This window comes from Oxyura jamaicensis, chromosome 4 (genome assembly GCF_011077185.1).
Source record: "Oxyura jamaicensis isolate SHBP4307 breed ruddy duck chromosome 4, BPBGC_Ojam_1.0, whole genome shotgun sequence".
Taxonomy (NCBI): Eukaryota; Metazoa; Chordata; class Aves; order Anseriformes; family Anatidae; genus Oxyura; species Oxyura jamaicensis.
In genome coordinates, this window is record NC_048896.1 from 16,943,517 (window position 1) to 16,962,132 (window position 18,616).

General features: G+C 41.4%; 2 protein-coding genes across 6 annotated transcripts in view; both read right to left on the reverse strand.

Moving 5' to 3' along the window:
- ATRX (ATRX chromatin remodeler) overlaps positions 1–246 on the reverse strand; it is an 85,405-nt gene extending 85,159 nt beyond the window's left edge. For 3 of the 4 annotated variants that reach the window (XM_035325526.1, XM_035325524.1, XM_035325523.1), the window contains exon 1: positions 50–246. Coding sequence is in view for 1 of the 4 variants with exons in the window: in XM_035325525.1 (XP_035181416.1) it covers positions 50–69 (20 nt within the window). In the remaining 3 variants the exon portion in view is untranslated. The remainder of the gene's footprint in view (positions 1–49) is intronic. The other variant, XM_035325525.1, reaches the window with a different exon arrangement.
- A 4,401-nt stretch (positions 247–4,647) lies between these two features.
- On the reverse strand, positions 4,648–18,175 carry MAGT1 (magnesium transporter 1). Of its 2 annotated transcripts, XM_035325361.1 has the most exons (10): positions 18,039–18,175; positions 17,162–17,331; positions 16,196–16,313; positions 14,702–14,842; positions 13,930–14,070; positions 13,541–13,630; positions 11,065–11,128; positions 9,498–9,572; positions 7,980–8,070; positions 4,648–6,310 (listed from the first exon to the last, which is right to left on the reverse strand). In XM_035325361.1, the coding sequence occupies exons 1-10, from the start codon at positions 18,117–18,119 to the stop codon at positions 6,295–6,297; spliced, it is 987 nt and encodes a 328-aa protein (XP_035181252.1). In that variant the 5' UTR covers positions 18,120–18,175; the 3' UTR covers positions 4,648–6,294. The 2 variants fall into 2 exon arrangements, with proteins under 2 accessions (XP_035181252.1, XP_035181253.1); XM_035325362.1 differs by lacking the exons at positions 4,648–6,310; positions 7,980–8,070 and having other exon boundaries at positions 9,571–9,591; positions 11,042–11,128.
- Between the last annotated feature and the right edge of the window lie 441 nt (positions 18,176–18,616).

Here is an 18,616-nt window from a genome sequence, read left to right on the forward strand (position 1 = left end):
CTTTCAGGGCCGTTCTCTCGCCGCGGCGGGGGCCGGCGGGCGGCCGTACCTCATGGGCTCCGCGGTCATGTCTCCGCAGCCGCTGCTCGGGGCGGCCGGGCCGGGCCGGGCCCGGGCTCAGGCGCTGGAAGGAGACAAAGCCATTAGGGCCGCCATCGCCAGCCCCGCCGCCATCTTGTCGGAGGGAGGCTGAGGGAGACCTGCCTCCTGCCGCCTTCCCCTTTCGCCGCCTCCCATTGGCTCCTTGCCGCCCCCAGCGATTTTCCAATTGGGCGGCGGCGGAGGGGGCTGTTGCTAGGGTCGCTCACGTCACGGTCCCGGCTTCCCCGCTCTGATTGGCGGCGGGGAGGGTTACATCAGCGGAGGGGGGGGCTGACGTCATGCAGGGAGGGGCGTGACGTCATTTGGAAACAAAGTGCAGTGACGAGGCCGGCCGGCAGGGGGCGGCGGCCCTGGGCTGGGGCCCTGCCCTCGGCGGCAGGGATGGCAGGAGCGGGGTTCTGAGCCCGGGGGGCTGAGCCCAGCCCAGCTGCTGAACAGCCCCAGAGCCACCCCAGGCCCCCACCCAGGACCAGGCGGCCAAGGCCAAGCTGCCCAGGACATGGGTCCAGAAGAAATGGGGGCCACCCACCTTGTTCTCCCAGCACTGCACGAAGACAGCGTGCCAGGGCCAACGGGCACCATGCTGAGGGCAATCGAGGCTGGAGGTGTTGAACAGCACCCAAGGGAGCCCGCTACAGCCTCGTGTCAGCCCAGCCCTGCTGGAACCCTCATGTTTTCCCACACAGAGTTCTTCAGAGACGCAAACACGGCAGTGCTTACTTGGCAGCATCTCTTGAGAAGGCGACTGGACGCCCCTGGTTGCAGCTTCCAGGTGAACTCATCACCCCAGCTGCCCAAAACAGAAGGGAGCACCCATACCAAGTCCAGTACGGGTCAGAATTACAAATGGCTGGCAATTAGTCACCTCTTACAAAGATAACCAGCTCTGATAGCTTTTTTTTTTCCTCCCCTTCAGAAATAATAAGAAGTTTCACCTTGTTTCATATTGCAATGTGCAAAATTAGGAAAAAATCTTAAGTGAAGCCTTGTCATCTGAAGCATAACTTCTCCTTAGTACATATTCTAAAAGGCAATGGCAATAGAATAAATAACATTCACGGACTTCTCAGACATACACAAGCTTGTAAATCCCAGTGAAATTCTACAAACTGGTCTAGAATTTGCTTTAAAACTTAGCGTTTTACCCAAGAACTGCACCCTGTATTTGCTGATTTTTATTAATGCCAAACAGCAGATTTTATAATAGCTTTTGGTAACAAAAGCTATCTCACGGTCAATACTGCCATTCTAAAAGACCAAAGCATCACTTGCCTTTTAATCTAAGTCTTAGAAGGAAAAACAAGTCAGCGTTAACTCTGACTGCAACAAATTCACTCAAGAAAAATGCCAAGAGCCATCATAATTTTTAGCCACCCAGCAGATTAAACTGGAAGCATTACCTATTCTTAGCTCTGCATCAATATCTCAATTGTGTGATTAAAATAAGACAAAACACTTACTTTCAAGGGATTCAGTCTTCTTTATGGCAGACTATTGATTTAGAACTACACAGAAACAACACTAAAGTAGTAAATACACCTATATCTATGTCCTTGGGAGATGGCAGGAGGTATTTAAAAAGCAGTTTAAAAATAATTTTGCCCTGAATTCCTAACTTCTACCTAAACACACACATTACAAGGGAACTGTAGTGTGAGACAAGGGCCAGATAAAGTAAGAATCTCCCAGCAACTACTCCAAAAAACAAATTCTGATTCTACCAAGTTGTCAGAAAACAGGTTGCAGGAAAACAAAATCCAGATGTGGATAAATATTGTGTGCATCTCTAAAAACCACCCTGCACAGCTGGCATGCCTACATTCAAGACTGCCTTGCACAGAGGACCGCTTCCCAGAGGCTCCAATAGGCACTGCCACTCCAATGTACTTGGAGGAATAAAGATTCAGAGCTTAGCTAGCAAGAGAAACCAAGGACCGCTGTTGAGCCTCATCACTGATTTCTGTCACAGTAGTAGTAATTAGTTTTCGTAAGTAGATATTAGCCTACTTTTACAGAAAAATGGCTGAAAGATGTGTATACTTATCAACTGACAAGAGAATATTTTAACTGTATGTGCTCATGACCTATAAATGCGAACTACATATACTTTTTTTTTTCAGATTCTTCTCCATGATAGAAGTAGCACAATTAATTGAGAACAGTGTGACATTGTTTGAATTCACTTTATAGGAATGCTCAAGATCCGAGCTTTTGAATAATATAGATAATGTGCAATGAAACTCATTCTCTATTCATTAGAGAATAAGCATAAGAAATGAAAACAAATGACTGCTTACTCAAGAGTCTGAGTTTGTTCTTTCTTTTGCTGTTACTCCTTTCCCATTAATAAAGTTCAAAGTGATGGTGTGGAACCAATTCAGTAGTAGTTTGTATTCAATAGTTGAAGCTTTTCAACATGAGAACGCAGTAAATATCAGGGTACAATAGAGAAGCCAAGTGCCAGTACTTTTCCAAATCATTTGTGCGAATTAATTTCTCATGGCAGATGAAATTCTAACCTCTTAAAAACCACATACACACATTCACCGTGTGATTTTTGGGTAAAGACCCGTTAGTTTTTAAAAAGCACTATCAGAAACCATAGCTAATAAGCCATGTAGAACTACAGATGATTGTTTTCTTCCCACAGTTTGTATACAAGATGATCTAGCATAATATAATAGAGCGGCATATCCAACATACGGAATTCAGGCACCTCTTTTTCTCTGGATGTTCCTAAGCATTTAGGAAGTAAAACAATTGACCTTCTTCAGCACTTCTAAGAATGGGTAAGAAGTCCAATAGTTGTGACTAGGTAACTTTTAAAGCCTCCAGGCAGCCATCGTCTCATAATCCCCAGACACAGATGGCTGTCCTGTTACCTGCCAAAAGGTTCAACACATTCTTACGTTCATGTTTAAATGCATACCTTAATCATGTGATTGCCTATATACATCTAGCCACACAGACATCAGCAGCCGTGGGATGATGAGCACCAAACCATGCACAGCATACAAACATAAGCATATTTTCCATCTTATTGTAGGACTGTAGACAGTCGTGCCCCTGAACACTTCTGAAGCTCCTTCGTAAAAGGCCAGACTGGAGGAATGGTTATCAGGCACCACTACAAAGATGTTCTCTGAACACTGGTATGGTTTTAAAACAGGAGCTTCCTGTAACCTATGGATTAACAAAACACATGATCTAGATGAATCCAGTTTGATTTACTCACTTGCTTTGGGCTTACTTTGTCAGAGAACTGCTTTAATTTTAGCTGTTCTCAAAATACTACAAAATACACCACATTATCTTCTCAAAAGTAGAAAAAGCAGCAATCTTCACAGCCAGCCACATTAACAAAACTGCACAGTCCATTTGCAAACACAGACTATACCATTTTCTGCTTTTATTATAATAAATGATCTCTATAAGGTGAGCTTTCATTTGTTTCTGAACTGTTTAATGGCTCACTTGGTAGAGGAGATGGCCTCAAACACCCAGTTTTGGCATTTCAGTTTTCTAATTTCAGTTTTCTTCTTCCACCTTTGTCCTACTGGTCCAGAAATGCGTTATACTAGCCAGTCAGGCAAGATGCATGTGCTGGTGGGCAAAAATAATCACCGTGTTACAAATATAGCTGGCTATTGCCTCACCTGCTATACAAGCCAAGTAGTTTTTTTTCTAGGATTGAACGCTCTCTAAGTCTGCTACAGGTTCGTGTAAGCACTCAGTCATCCTCTGCTCAACTATCACACCTGTCCCCTTCTTGCATTTCATCTTCAGCCTAGAGAGAGAAAAAAATGTTGGGAAAAAGCTAGCATTGTTTTAACTTCATACATCAACATGGGAATAGAAGAAAATCCGTAAAACTCTTAACAGGTATACCACCTTAAATGAAGTCCAACACATCCCCACCACCCAACAACATGATGCACACCTGTTTAAAGTTGGTCCATACATGACTGAATGCTTTTTAGAGAAATAGAACACAAGACCGATCACATCAAAAAAAAATCCGAAAGCTTAAGAAAACAACATTGCTTCTTTACAATGAGATCGTAAATCACTTTTGCCTGCACAGCTAACAACTGAAGTATGACCAACCAACCTAAAGGTTTCTTGGAAGTACTCTCAATATACCAAAAGGGCAGAAAAGCAAACAACAGCTATAGCAGCCCAGAATTGTTCCAGGCAAATCCACGGTGCTCATTAGATTCCAGCTCTGCAAACATTATCTGTCTAGGACTCCAAGACTTACCTCAGGACAGCTGTCAAAGACAAGTGAAAAAAGCATGCAACCTTTATGGCATTAGTTGACTACACAAGAAGACCTCTAGTAATGTCACTTTGGGCTGCAGTTTCCTGCATAAAACCATAACATAAAAACCGTAACACAATACAACGCACTGTTAATCTAGTCTACTCAGCCATATTCAGGTTATTTACTATATACAAACACTTGCTAACACATCGAAGCAACAGTAGAAGAAAATGGATGCTGTTTTTTGTTTTACGATGAAATTAAAGACAGAGGCGCATCAATTAGATTTAAAAAATTTTATTAAAAGTTGTCCAAAATCCAGCCAAGCACACATTTTATCCATTCCACTAGGACTTTGCATTCTGTATGGCATCAAAAAACGCATCTCACCAACAAGTTGAAATGTCAAACAACTAAATTGGCAAAGTTAAGGCACTTGAGCTCTGTGTTAAGTTAGCAAAATTGCATAAGAAAAACATTCTACTTTGAACAATATAGCCCTTTTTGAGCTTAAATCTAAAGCGGCCAAATCCTGCAACCCCTTGAGACTGGAGAGAGGCAGAAGCAGAAGACATTTTCCTCTGACCAGAAACCTCCAAGGCCACCATAGTCTACAAGAAGGATTATTACTGAAGAAGGCCACAGATTTCCTGTAGTACAGATGCTGAATTACACAACAGTGGGGGCTGACGCACAAGGTCTTCTATTCGAGAATCCTCAAGACAAAGCACCTTTGTGAGATGAGAGCGCAAAAAGCACATCCATTCAACTGTAAGGCTAACAAATCTTTCCTGGAGTAACAATATTTATCCTGAAATTCGATAGCTCTGCCCACTCCCACGTCCTCCCAAGTACATAAGGCTGAAACAAAACTTGGAGAAAACAGAACGTGAGAGCTTAAATAGTGACCAAAATCTGACACCAGGTGGTTTGAGCAGTAACTTTAAAGCCAGTTAGCAACCTGTAATTCACGTGACAGATAATCAGTTAACTTTGTAATCAGCTTTTCGTGTTTTTTTTTTTTTTGTTTGTTTGTTTGGGGTGGGGGGGGGGGGATTGCCATGTGAATGTTTTTTCAGCTCTAAGGCAGTGCTTACAAGTTAATTGATGTAGTTTCAGTATTTGGCAAAGAAAGTTTTTAATTAATAATTAAAGAAGTTGCTCCATAACAAGTAGGGACTTCAATCAAATCAAGAACAGCAGAGTTTATCATTTTTGTAATTTAGTGGGGGAAGACAAATAAATACACCTAGGTTTTTTTCCAGTCCTGAATATCAGCTATAAAACTGATTAGTAGATCACCCTGTGAAATGTTAATTTAAGTTTTAATGAGTCATTTCTACATGAAGAATTCTTCCTTCATCTGCGAAGCGATCTCTTGAGTCACACAGCAGTTCAGTGCTCTTCTCAACATTCAGATCCAGCTCTAGGACACGCACATCCTGGAATCTGAAGTATGCTCAGAGGGTCACACACAGACAGAAGGAAGAGATATGCAGGTACGTGAGGAGGTTTCATCAACCATGAAGAGGCATGACAGAAAAGCTACTGTCACCTGTTACGTGTGAATAAGAAATATCTGAGGGGAACTAAACCATGGAAAACAGATTATGCAACTGAATTTAAAGTACTGTTTCTGGTTAGTCTAAGGAAACATAGTAGTTCTAAACACAAAGTTCTGAACTTCGTTAGATTCAAAGTTGTTTCAGAAGATGTAAAGCTTATGAGAGAGATTGCATCTTAATACTCTGTCCTTAAGAGCACATTGCTTGTTTTATTTAAGGCACTACACGTTGTCTTTGGTTCAGTGTTTAACTATCTCATTCAGTGTAAAGAGAGGTAGCGTGAACCATTCATAGTGAGCTCTTCCGTTCCATCCCACACCATTTCAGAGCCACCGCCTTTCTGATGTTACATTCTGGAATCCTTTAACTCATTAGGAAACTGCAGGGAAAAAAAAGAATGCTCATTAATTTTATAAGAAACAAAGTTATACAACATTCTATTTAGCTTTCACATATACCTAGAAAATCAGAACAAAACCTGGGCCTGCTGCAGCTAAGATGCAAATAGCTGTGGAGAAAACCACTTAAAAGCAAGCCTTCTAATGCCTCTAAAGCCAGAGCAACCACATTGTGCCTTCTACAAATTTAGAAGTAGTACGTTAAGACCACAGCATGGAACAGAACAAAGGCCAATCAGTTGTTCAACAAGGAAGAAACTCAGCTCTCTTCTGGTCTTACAGAAGACCCAGTGACTAACACATTTTATTAAGGAGATATTGACAAATGCAAATGACCTGACTTCTGCCTAAGCAGTTACCCAGCCTGTGGATATAAAGAGATTGCAACAGTGGATTCATAGGATTCCTTAATACATATCTTGGATGCTTTTGAGGAGTCAATATAAGAACATCGAGATGTACAAAAGGCTTTTTGAGCAGAATTTCAGTATTGGCATGAAAATATTGGGCTGGCATCACACACTGCAACCGTATGCACTTCGCTAAGGGCTGTGAGACGACAGCACGAGATGTTTCACAGTGAGTTAGAGCAGCTGCCCTTGAACCTCACAGTTATGGTAACAGCCAATAATTTCAGGAATTATAAACTAACTTCAGACCTCTGGCTTCACCACGGCTACAGCCAAAACGTACACTCCCTATCTCAGAAAGCAAGATCACTGAAAAAATCCTGAAACTGAAAATAAATAATGAGGAGAATGATTTTGATTTTAGCAACTGGCCTTCTGCCTGAACCTCACTGCTTGAATCTAATCCAGATGAGATTGCTCATGGTGATTGGCGTTCATCTGTAAGAAGCAGAAATCTTGTTAAAATACATCTTCCATGTCCTTGTGTATTACAGACTCCTATGAACCCACCGATGCTCTCTGCATATACCCGCAAGGTAACCTGTCATGGCAACTTCTCAGAGAAACAGGACCGTGTTTGCCTATGGAAACTAGGATTAGCTTTCCAGACACATTAAGCTCTTGGCAGAAGCTGAGATGGTTAGAAGCCGGCCCCTCAAATGTATTGATTCCTTCAAAAAAACTAAACCTGGTCAAAAACACCCAAGACACCTGCACCTATCGATAAAGAAATAAACCACTCGATGAAGAGTGCTAGACTCCTTATAGAAGCAGTCTTGGAATATAGGCAGCTTTCAATATCAGTATGAGAATTGGAATATTTTCTAACGCATAATGGCATGAAAAGGAACGTACTGCAATCCTGGCTCTGGCCAGACTGTGTTATCCAGTGTTATCCACCAAATAGCTGCATTTCTAGTTGTTGTATCAGCCAATATTGCTACTCTTTGAGAAGCAAGTAAAACATTTTTTAAAGAGCATTTCCCACCAAATGAGATGTCAGAAAAAAAAGTGCTTTGCTTCTTTCTCCCTTCTGACTTACATTAACATTACCAGACAAGGAAATACCAGCCCACAGGAACAGATTCATTCATAAATCCAGGTAAAAACTTCTATTATTTTCTTCTTAGTCCTTATGCCAGTATTTTTATTTTCTCCATTCTCTACAAAGCAGACTGCAGTGGTGTAGAGCTGCACTGCAATGCACATGAGAACAACCGAAGCAGCAGCAAAGCCGTACCTGTACGGGTATCCGTGGTATTTTGATCTGAAGACAGAGAGCAGCCAACTGAAGAACAACACCACCAAGCCAATACCAGCTATACACATGACTGCAAGAGACACAGAGTAAGATTATGGCAGTGACAGCTCTCTCCAAAAACACCATAGCGACCGGGGTTTTTAACAGCTTTCTGCAGTATTTACAAGTTTGGTCAGATGAGACCTTTAGAAAGAAGTCAGAAGGCCAACAGTCCTGGGTTGTATCAGAAATAGAGTGGCCAGCAGGAGTAGGGAAGCGATTTTCCCTCTGTACTGGGCTCTGGTGAGGCTGCACCTCAAATACTGTGCTCTGTTTGAAGTCCCTCACTACAAGAAGGACATCGAGGTACTGGAGCATGTCCAAAGGACAACAAAGCTGGGGAAGGGTTCAGAAATAAAAAAGTCTTATGAGGAGCAGCTGAGGGAACTAGGGCTGTTTAGCTTGGAGAAGAGCAGGCTCAGGGAAGACCTTACTGTACTTTACAATTACCTTAAAGGAGGTTGTAGCGAGGCGGGGATTGGGCTCTTCTCCCAAGCACCAAGTGATAAAGACACAGGGAAACGGCCTCGAGTTGCACCAGGGGAGGTTTATGTTGGGCATTAGGAGGAATTTTTTTACTGAAAGGCTTGTAGGGCATTAGAATAGAAGAGGGAAGAGGTTGAGTCATCATCCCTGGAGGTTTTCAAGAAATGTGTAGATGTAGAACATAGCATGATTTAGTGGTGAATCTCAATACTAGACTAAAAGGTTGAACTAGATGATCTTAGAGGTCTTTTTCAACCTGAATGGTTCTATGAAATATATCAACATCAATTTTCTTTCAAATTCCTGCTGTAAGTCAATTTTATACCACCGGTTTAAGAGAAAAAACATCAGTCCGTTCTTCTCTCCCTTCCTAACAAAATGGTGCGAGGCATCTTTACATCTTCCTTTCTCCCCAGAATACTTTGAGTTTTGCTGAGCAGCTCCAAATGCTGGCGAAATAACCAAGGATTCACTTGTACTTAAAGGTGGGAAGTATATGCACACGTGCATGCTATGGTACGCATTCCTAGAGTAAAGCAGAAGTGTTGCACTTCTCTCCCACCAGAAGTCCAAGTGTACCAATGAAATCTGAGAACTCAAACTACTGCTGCTGCTTCTGCTGCAAACAGCAGCAACAGAAAAAAAAGTTCTTGAGCCTCAGATACACGACTTGCATGGGACCTGCCGGCACTTTTGGATTAAATGCCCATAATTAATAGCAGCGGAACAGGAAAAAGATAGATCCACGTACTCCAAACTGGAAATAATTCCTGTTCTGACAACTGCACGGTTGAAGAACCCCAAATAACATTGTTTGCTTGAAACTAACAGGAAAATATAAAAAACAATTTAAAAAAAGCTGATATTCACAATAAAAACCCCACAGTGTAAAAGCATTTTTATTAAATATCATATCAAAAATTTTTATGGAATCTAACAACTCTTGATAGAAAGACAAGTATTAGTACTCACTTTTTCTTTTCCCCACATCCAGGTCAGAAGTAGCAGCTTCATGGAGGAGAACCATTCCTAAAGTAACACCACCATCTACGGACACTGTTTAAGGCTAAATCAACAAAATACACTGGACTTAATACAACACACTCACTCCTCCTTTCCTATGTTAACTTTCACCCTGTACCCGGGAAATTAACACTCACTGGAAAAATCAAAGGCTTTCTGGACAACAACAGGTCAGGGGGGAGGAAGCAAGTTGAAAGTTACTCAGTAATTGACAACATCTAAGAGAAAATATAAAGTTTCAAGTACAAACCAGAAGATACAGTGATCTCTCTTTACTCAGCTAATAGAATAAATAAAATGCATGCAATATTTGGTCTAATGTGGTGACTTTCAAGTAGAAAGATCTCAGTCTTTTCTAATTCTTCAATTAAAAGAAACTTAAGTCCCCTTCTAAATGGAGTTTTCCAGCAGTAATAATAAAAAAATCTTTGATAAAGAACACAGAGTTTAAAACTTCCCCCCCACACACACCCCAGTGTACTTAAACATCAATTGCTTACTTTATATTGATGAATTGAAAAGGAAAAACGCAACAAAAACGCATCTCTTGCTGCAATTTGGATATTAAGATCTAAGAGAAAAGGAAGAAAGCAGCTGAAGTCACTCAGTTAAAGAACCTTGCTCTTGCAACAGAAGGAACTTGTTAACCACAGCAGAGCACTGGAGAGGACAGGTACTTTGAAAGAAGCTTTGAAATGAGACAGTTTAAGTGAGAAGCCAGTTGTTGTGTCTGTAGTAAGTCTGCAGATATGTATGCTTGTGTACCATAAAATGTAGACAATTTGGGACACTGGAGCTGCAAGGCCAAAAAACAGGATTAAATAAAAGAAAGATAAAATAAGGCACAGGCTGATACAGGTGACAAGACAAGGAAGAAAGGCTTGATTCAGAGATGATTCTAGGCATAGATGATGGATCAAAAACATGCATGTGCAAGCAGAAGAAAAAAACACTGGATTTCAGAGTACTACTGACACTCAAAAGGAACATTTTTATACAAATGAGAAATGAGAAAAACTCAGCCAGCAAGATTCTGCTTGCCTCTCTTGATGGCTTAACACCAGCGTGGAAAAATCCAGACTAGTTAGCATTAAAAAGAGCTAAAATTAAAAACAGAGAAGGTAAGCAAAGAAATTAAAGAAGAAACACCAGTAACAAAGGAAAGAATTCAACACCAAAGCAAGAAGTGAGACTGAAGGGACAAGACACACAGAAAAGAACAGGGACTATCCTGAAGAACCTTACAATGCCACTAGGATCCACATTTGTAATGTTATCCAGTTCGGTCACTGAGCAAGGAAGAAGTTCGAGAGAAAGCAGTAAATGTTTTTCTATTCAGCTTAAAGATCACTGTCATTAGAAAGGCATAGCTGTCAACACAGAAAGGCTCTACAAGCTTCTGCTCAGCACTAGGTGACAGAAATGCGCCTTGACAAAACACTCTCATAAAAGAGGCAGCAGCATAAGCTAACAGAAAAATTATCACCACCAACTTGCATCTCAGGAAGAAGGATACTGAACAGAAGAACAATGTGCGTTTCTGCAACAAATTGGGCTTGGCTGCTTCCATGGATATAGCTCTGTAAGAGACAAAGAGCAATTGAATTTTAGAAAGACTGGAGTCAACTTTGAAACAATCAACAACAGCTACTGAGCTGGGAACTGGGCTTTGCAGCGTCTCTTTCAAGAGGCAGAAAAGAAGTTGTAGTGTGAATCTGTTGTATACCGATTTACGTTATTGGTTGTGCACCAATTTATTTTGCAGCAGCAGCAGCAATCCTTCTACTATCACGTGTAAACAGCCCAAAGTACCATACAGATTATAATAACAGAAGTGCAGCTACAGCCTTCATGATCCAGGTTGCCTGTTTGACAGGGCAAAACACCACATTAATGCCTAAAGCACCCACTGCCTTCCAAGTCTGAGCCATACAATGACTTGGATCCTTACTCTACATACATTGCTTCTCAGTTTTGGGACAGTCTCTTCAACTTGCACACGAACCCTACTCACTTGGCTCCGGTGCCCAACATTTGAAGCCTTTTTCATGGCATCACAGTAAAAGGAACACCACTACCAACCTCCTTGAAGCTTTACTCTTCAGCCTTTATATTAAGATCAAAAAGGGTTAGGAATAAGGTAAACAGAAGTAGTAATACAAAACGAAAAGGAGAAATGCTTCCAAGAAAACATTTCAAAGATGAGAACTTCTGCTCTAAGCTGGCTCAGACAGGTTTGTTTTTTCTTCGTTACAAGTCTACCAACTGACTTGAGTTAACAGAAAGTTCAAAATTTGTGGAAGTTAAAGACTACTGTTGTTCAATCCCTGACAGGAAGCTCTACTTCGCTATGATTGCGATGCAACATCCAAACAGAAAAACACATTTCATAAGTAGATTGACTTTTAGTGGAAGAATACAGAGGGCCTGACCCACCTAACCAGGCATGACAGGACATCTCACTAAATTAATTCCTAGTAAACTGCACAAGAAGAGCCAATACACTACGTATACCTCAAGAGACGCAGCGCTCTTGGTACACACACACTACTCTTACAGTGCATCTCCTGTATTATGTGCAGGGCGGTGTGTATCAAGACATGCTAAAGCTGATTTTTCCCCAGTAACAAGATTTCATGAGTCTAAGATCAGTAGACATTAGTTCACCTTGAGAATCTCAAAGCAAGATGTTTTATATGAAGTCTTAACACAGGTGTATGAGCTAGAGAAGACCATGAAATATATGAAGTCACCAAGTTCAACGAGAGCACTGTTGAGCGTGTAAGACCTAACAGACACCTTTATTTTGCATTTAGTATTTCTCTTCAGCACTAGAGGTACTATATATATACATTACATTCAAGACAGTGGAGAGCAGTATCACAGGTAAATAAACGCTGCAAAGAAAACACGAAAACAAACAGGAATGGTAAGAGATGCAAGAGATCAAGTCCTTTAAAATAACCTAACTTCAGAAACTAAGAAAAAGCATTCTCATCATCCTGCTTCCAAAACTTACTACTTTTTTGTTAAATATGTATACACCTTTATACTTTGGGGGAAGATAGAGAAAAACAGGAAAGATGAAATAAATGCTTACCTTAGGTTCTGAAGCAGGTGGGAAACCCCTATCCCAAACATCTTGTTAGCAAACAGTTTTGGTGACTCTGTATGCTATCCTCTTTACCCTACAGCATTATTTAATTAACTTCGTAGCTTTTTGCAATCACTAGAATAATCAAAATCTCCACAAGAAGTCCCTGAACTCTCTGGGTATTAAAACAGCAGAAATATACTCCAAGGCAGCACTTCTGAACCAAGATGTCCTGTTTTCTGACAAGTACCATCCATATGATGACTAATGCTTTAGTGCATGGAAAGCACTTCAAGCTGTTTCCAACATGAAGCGGAGCATATTGCTAGATAGTAAATTAATCATCATATTTCCAGTCTGATTAAGAATTGCTTATTCTTAATCTAGCTCCCAAACAGCTTATTGCTGAACACAGAAAGCGATTAAAAAAAAAACCTAGACAGTGTGTGTCCTTACCCTTCAAACATCACAGAACTAATAACACCAGTCTGACAGAATTAATCTATCACTGAACTAGAAATCGTAGCAATCACCTTTCTCTCAAGATGGAATTGGAGACAACCCTTATTATACAGCAGCGACACAACAGATTATTCCATTTTGGATTAAGATCGGTATTTTGGGATTGCTTAGTAGCAAAGTAACTTGAGCTGCAAATTCCCTACAAAACCTCTCTCTCATGGGTATATTTTAAGAGAAGGCAGATCCTCCCCGAAGCAAATCTGAAGCTAAGTTGCCTTGCTCACGGCAGGACAGGTTAACCTCACTGATTTACTAAGAGTGCAGATTCTATTCTTGGCTTCTTTCTGACTTGCCTCTTTTAGTATCAAATTTAGTATCAAATTTAACCAGTAGAAATATAATAAGAATGCAGAAAAGCAGATAAAAAGAGACTAACCACTTGTCCTGTATGGGGATTCTTATGAGCATAGGGTGGCCCTCTAATGTGGTTCCACATCTGGCCTGACGTCATTGCTAATACAAAACACTGAAAAGGAGAAAAGAAACAATAATCCATAAGGACTTTTTTCCACCCAATTTCCTTTTCCTTTCACAGTAAGAAGTACTTAAGTACTATCTTTTACTAGTATTAAAAGCAGGTAATCAAGCATTAACTGAGCTGAAAAGACTGAGATCAAATTATAGTATCAGACTACTAAAAAGAGAAGCTAAATGCACCTCATTTTCTTCTAGCACGTTTAAGCTTCTTTACATACAATAGCTTTGAAAGATTTGAATTGCTATGAAACTCATGACAACAGGCAGACAAGAGCTAGAGTTACTCACCAAAGCAGCAAATGCCCAGCCAGTTTTGTTGTACAGAAAATCCAGATTGCTTCCACGCAAATACACAAGGCCTCCAATGACAGCCAGCAGCAGTCCTAACATCAATGGTCCAGCATAGTTTGGTGGCCTTATCACACGAATCTACACAAAGAAGATCCGTTATTTTACCTCAGCAGCAGTATGTATTATATCCTTACTCGTAACAAAAAACACGTTAGAGTGGAAAAAAATATAAGCACAAAGAACATCCCCACAACTTTGTGTATAATAATTCTGACTACAGAAGTAGGTAAAGCTTTTCTCCCTTTCCTGGTTTATGCACCATTACCTTACCTACTACTTGAAAGCCTGTTTTCCTTTAACAGGAGCAGAAGAGGGAGAAAGGAATGAGATGAGTTTTACCATATTATTAAACATAGAATTACACAAAATATTGGAATATGGGGTAAGGAAGCTTTAAGATGTAGCATCACAGAATCAGAGGCTGGAAGGGACCTTAAAGACCACTTAGTTCCAACATCCTTGCCACAGGCAGTGACAACTTCCACTAGACCAAGCTGCCCAAAGTCCCATCCAACCTGGCCTCGCGCGCTTACAGGGATAGAAGGTTATATAGACAAGAGCCACGTGGAGTATCTATGAGTAGACTTCTCACCAAAACACAATTACTTCATATTCTGGGTATTTTGTAGCGAGAACACATAATAAGTGAGTGCTGCAGAGCTGTTGGTGGGTAAAGTCTTAGTATACACATATAAACACACACACTTACATTGACATCAGTCCTGTCAGCCACCCAACGAGCAAGCTGCTCAGCTGCAAAGCCGCGCACCTGAAGTTCATACGTGTCACCCCGTTTAGGCTTCCCTTTAGCAGGAAAATTAATGAAGGTTGGAGCAGAATTCATGTTTAGCTGTATTTAGAAAATTCACAGAAGACACAGCACCGTGAAAGGTCTACTTCACAACACGCTTCCATTTCATCTGCATGGTGCAACAGTCACCAAGTCAATCAGAAAGAACGACTATTCAATAAGCATTTTCACAATGACTTTAAAGAAGTATACAGCACACAGTAACTCGCACTTCTAGACCTCATAAAAACAGAACAGGCAATAATTTGATCTAAGACAGTAAGCAATAAACTCTTGTAAGTTCCCTCATATGTTCCATGCCGTTTCCCTCTCCTAAGCATCAGAAACAACTTCTTTGATCTCTACCACTAGGTGTCCCAGATGCCTTTGGGGAAAACAAGAGATGACTTTTTTTTTAATTGAGCATACTTTCTGAAGTGACCGACACTTCTTCATTAATACTCAGATCTGTAGCTAGCATTTCAAAAGATCCAATCCAGTTAGTAGGAGAATATAGTAAAAAAAAAATATATATATAGAAATAGTTGTTTTTAAAATGAAGTTCCATCATCTTTTCCTATCTTTTCCTAACGAAGACCCTTCCACAACACTGTTTTGCCCATTTCAGTTTTTGTTTTAATCTGTTTCTTCTATAAATAGTACTATCTGGGGAGGAACCTACAAAATAGGAATACATACAATGATATGTGAAGGCCATAGCTTAGTGTTTCATCAAAAAATAATTCACTCCGGGGGAAAAAAAAAATCTAAAAATGTTAAAAAATTCCACATCTCCTTCCTAAAACTTCCATTTAACAAAGTACCATCACTTAATTAAGTAACTTTTAAATAGTGAGGCAAGCATCTCCTTAAAAAAAAAGTTACAATTTGCAGAACTGTGATTAATTATTAATTCTCTCATTCCATGCATGCTTACAATTGTTGTTCTAGATTTTAAAATCTTGTTATATAATCTTAGTAGGAAAAAAAAAAAAGAAATCAACAATTCCGAAAGCCTGATCAACCACCCTCTAGTTATCCAAAACTTTTATATCCAGTCCTAAGGAGCTCAGTGTTTTCTATCTTACTTCTCCCTACATTTTGAGGGATTCCATTAAAAATGACACTGCAAGGTATTACAGGAGACAGACCCAGAGAAGAGTCAGATAAGCTAATACACTCCTCGCACCTATTCCACATTTGTCAACGCTGTTAATAATTCTGCCAAAATACTGCTGCCCTCTGCTCTTCATTTTTCTTTTGTATCACAGCGGTAGCTTTTAACTTTTCAATTTAGTCACTATAATATTACACAGCTTTAGTCATTCTAATACATTTTGTATGGTTTTACCCTCATTCTCCAATGCATGAGCTAAAAATAACACTAGGAGATAAAAAAAAAAATAGCTTTACCATCTGAAACACATCTGAGCCTTCATCAAAATCGACCATAGCAAAAAAAATCTTATTGGTAAATGCACTGGAATATCGCCAGGAGTTTGCCAGAATCTGGTATTCCTCATCAGCCTGCCTGTAAAAACACACAAAGTGAGAGGCTGTATCACGTGTTAGCTCAAAACACAAATTACAGAACAGTTTTGAGACCTGCAGCCATCCACCCCCTTAACAGGAGCATCTCATCCACTCCTGCACGTTTATTTTCTCATGTTTAACAAAAGAAAAATTGAGGTCAGGGATTCATCTAACAATCAAACCATACGCACTTTTTCAAATGTAAATATAAGGTGCAAGTTTCATTGTGTCCGTAACAAGCAGCGGTGCTAACCATGGAAAACAGAAATGCAACCCAATTTACTAATCCTTGGAGCACTGAAACAAACACAAGCACATCCACTCTTCCGTGTCAGAGGATGGCAAACTAATTAGCATGGTAAAAAAAAGTTATCTTCTGATATCTATTTGAACCTTGTCACCCCCAGATAAATACACGGCCCTAATAATACAAGGCCCTAATATATTTAAGGATCCAGCATATTATCAGTGTAAACAAACGTCAATTAACGTTAATTAACAGCAACTTTTAGACTGCAAGGACAGCAGTAATTCTGCAAACATTTCCTCAGCAGCTCACGCCAGGAAAGCTGAGTTTCCACCCTCTCTCCAGAAGCCTACCAACAAGAACATGTTCTCTGCATAACATCAATTACTTTGAGAGGAGAATAAATAATTAAGGACTATGTTATTTTCCCACATAACATATCACACATATTCCCACCACCAACTTCAAAGATAACCCTCCTAAAACGGGCGTTAGGATCTTCCTCCTGTGTCCACGTAATTTTTACCCTCTTGTTAAATTTAACGTCCTACAAAGCATACAATGACTTTCAAGTTCAAGATTACGAATTATGCCCATACTTGCACACAACGCATTGTCTGTGAGGCTGAAGAGCGGTGAACATCACGATCACAGAGTAATTTCTGGGTGGTGCCTTCACAAAGCGTCGAAACTTGTCTCCGTTCATTCGGATTACAGATCTTTTACTCGCCCACTCCATCAGCTGGTTCACTTTTTCTGATAATACCATCTGAAAACAAAGCCAGAGAACCACTGTGAAGGTTTGGTGCCTTTCATTTCCTCCGGTCTCTTGCAGCACAGACTTGAGGGTTTGTATTTTTGCTGTGACAAACTGCTGCGCGCTATTCATTAAGAACAACGACCGCACGATGGGATGCTTCATAAAGAGCCTCAAAGGCACTCGCAGCGCCTCCTGACAAGCACATTAATGATGCTCATTTGCTGCACGCGCTGATGTGGCTGTCAGCGCAGAAGCACTTTGCCACACCGCTAACGACAAGACTTATTTCAGCCCCACAAAACACCCCACGCCTCGTCTTGTTAGCATTTATTCGATGCTTGGTTTTCAGGATGGATAGAAGAAAAAAAAAAAATGATTCTGCACACGCCTGCAGAACTCATGAGTGCACAGCTCATTCTCCTTTAAAAGAGTATTATCGTGTAAGGAAAGAAGCATTATTGACAGGAACTCCGCATTTACCAGCAGCTACGTTAGCACTCCCTGTGAGCGCTCTGAGGAACAATCACGTTTCGGTAACCACGGAACCCCTCCCTCGGCTCACCCCTGAAACACACACGTACAGGACGCCTTTAAACCCCAACAAGGAAGCGTGGAGAAATCAGTGGTATCTTCGCGACTACACCCAGGAACAGCTCCCTAAACCCCTAAATAAAGCCTGAACCCCTCAGGGGCTCCCCCCCTCCGCCGCCCCTCACCTCCTTCCGCTTCTGCCCCGCCGCGCGCGGCCCGCCGCAGGCCGCCAGCAGCAGCAGCGCCAGCACGGCCAGGGCCGCCATCGCTGCCCCTCGCTTCCACCGGCGGCTCAGCCCCGCCCGACGGCTTCCTATTGGCTGGAAGGCCTGCCCGTGCCTAGGTGCCGGGTTTCGATTCGCTGGAGGAGCTGTCCGTAGGCCTCCTCTTGCCAATGGAAAGGAAGCAAACTGGAGGCGTGCGATTGGCGGGCGGGCAGGCGACGACCGCTGAGGGGAGGGAGCGCGTCGCGATGTGGCGGTGGCGCCCCCCGCAGGTATCGCGGTGCCCTGTAGGGCTGCCGTCGGCACCGAGGCTCCATCGTTAAACACCACAAAACGCCGCCCTGCCACAGGGGGCTCGGGCTGCCGGCTGTGGGGTTGGTGTTCCGCACTTCACTGTCCACTCCGCGGTCAACAAAACAAAATAAAAAAAGGAAAAAAAAAAAAAAAACACTTGCTTACTATCCCTGATGATGCAGTTAATTGGAAACATGGAGTCCTAAACTCTCTGGAGGTAGCACCTAGCAATGGGCAAACAGCAA

What these genes read in the sequence shown, in the direction of transcription:
- MAGT1 (XM_035325361.1), bottom strand. Translation starts at nt 18,119, where the DNA reads ATGGCGGCCCTGGCCGTGCTGGCGCTGCTGCTGCTGGCGGCCTGCGGC. An exon ending in AGACAATGCGTTGTGTGCAA is followed by an intron (nt 16,314 to 17,161) that starts GTATGGGCATAA and finishes GTGTTTTTACAG; the next exon opens with GCAGGCTGATGAGGAATACC. An exon ending in GCTCAGATGTGTTTCAGATG is followed by an intron (nt 14,843 to 16,195) that starts GTAAAGCTATTT and finishes TTCTAAATACAG; the next exon opens with CTAAACATGAATTCTGCTCC.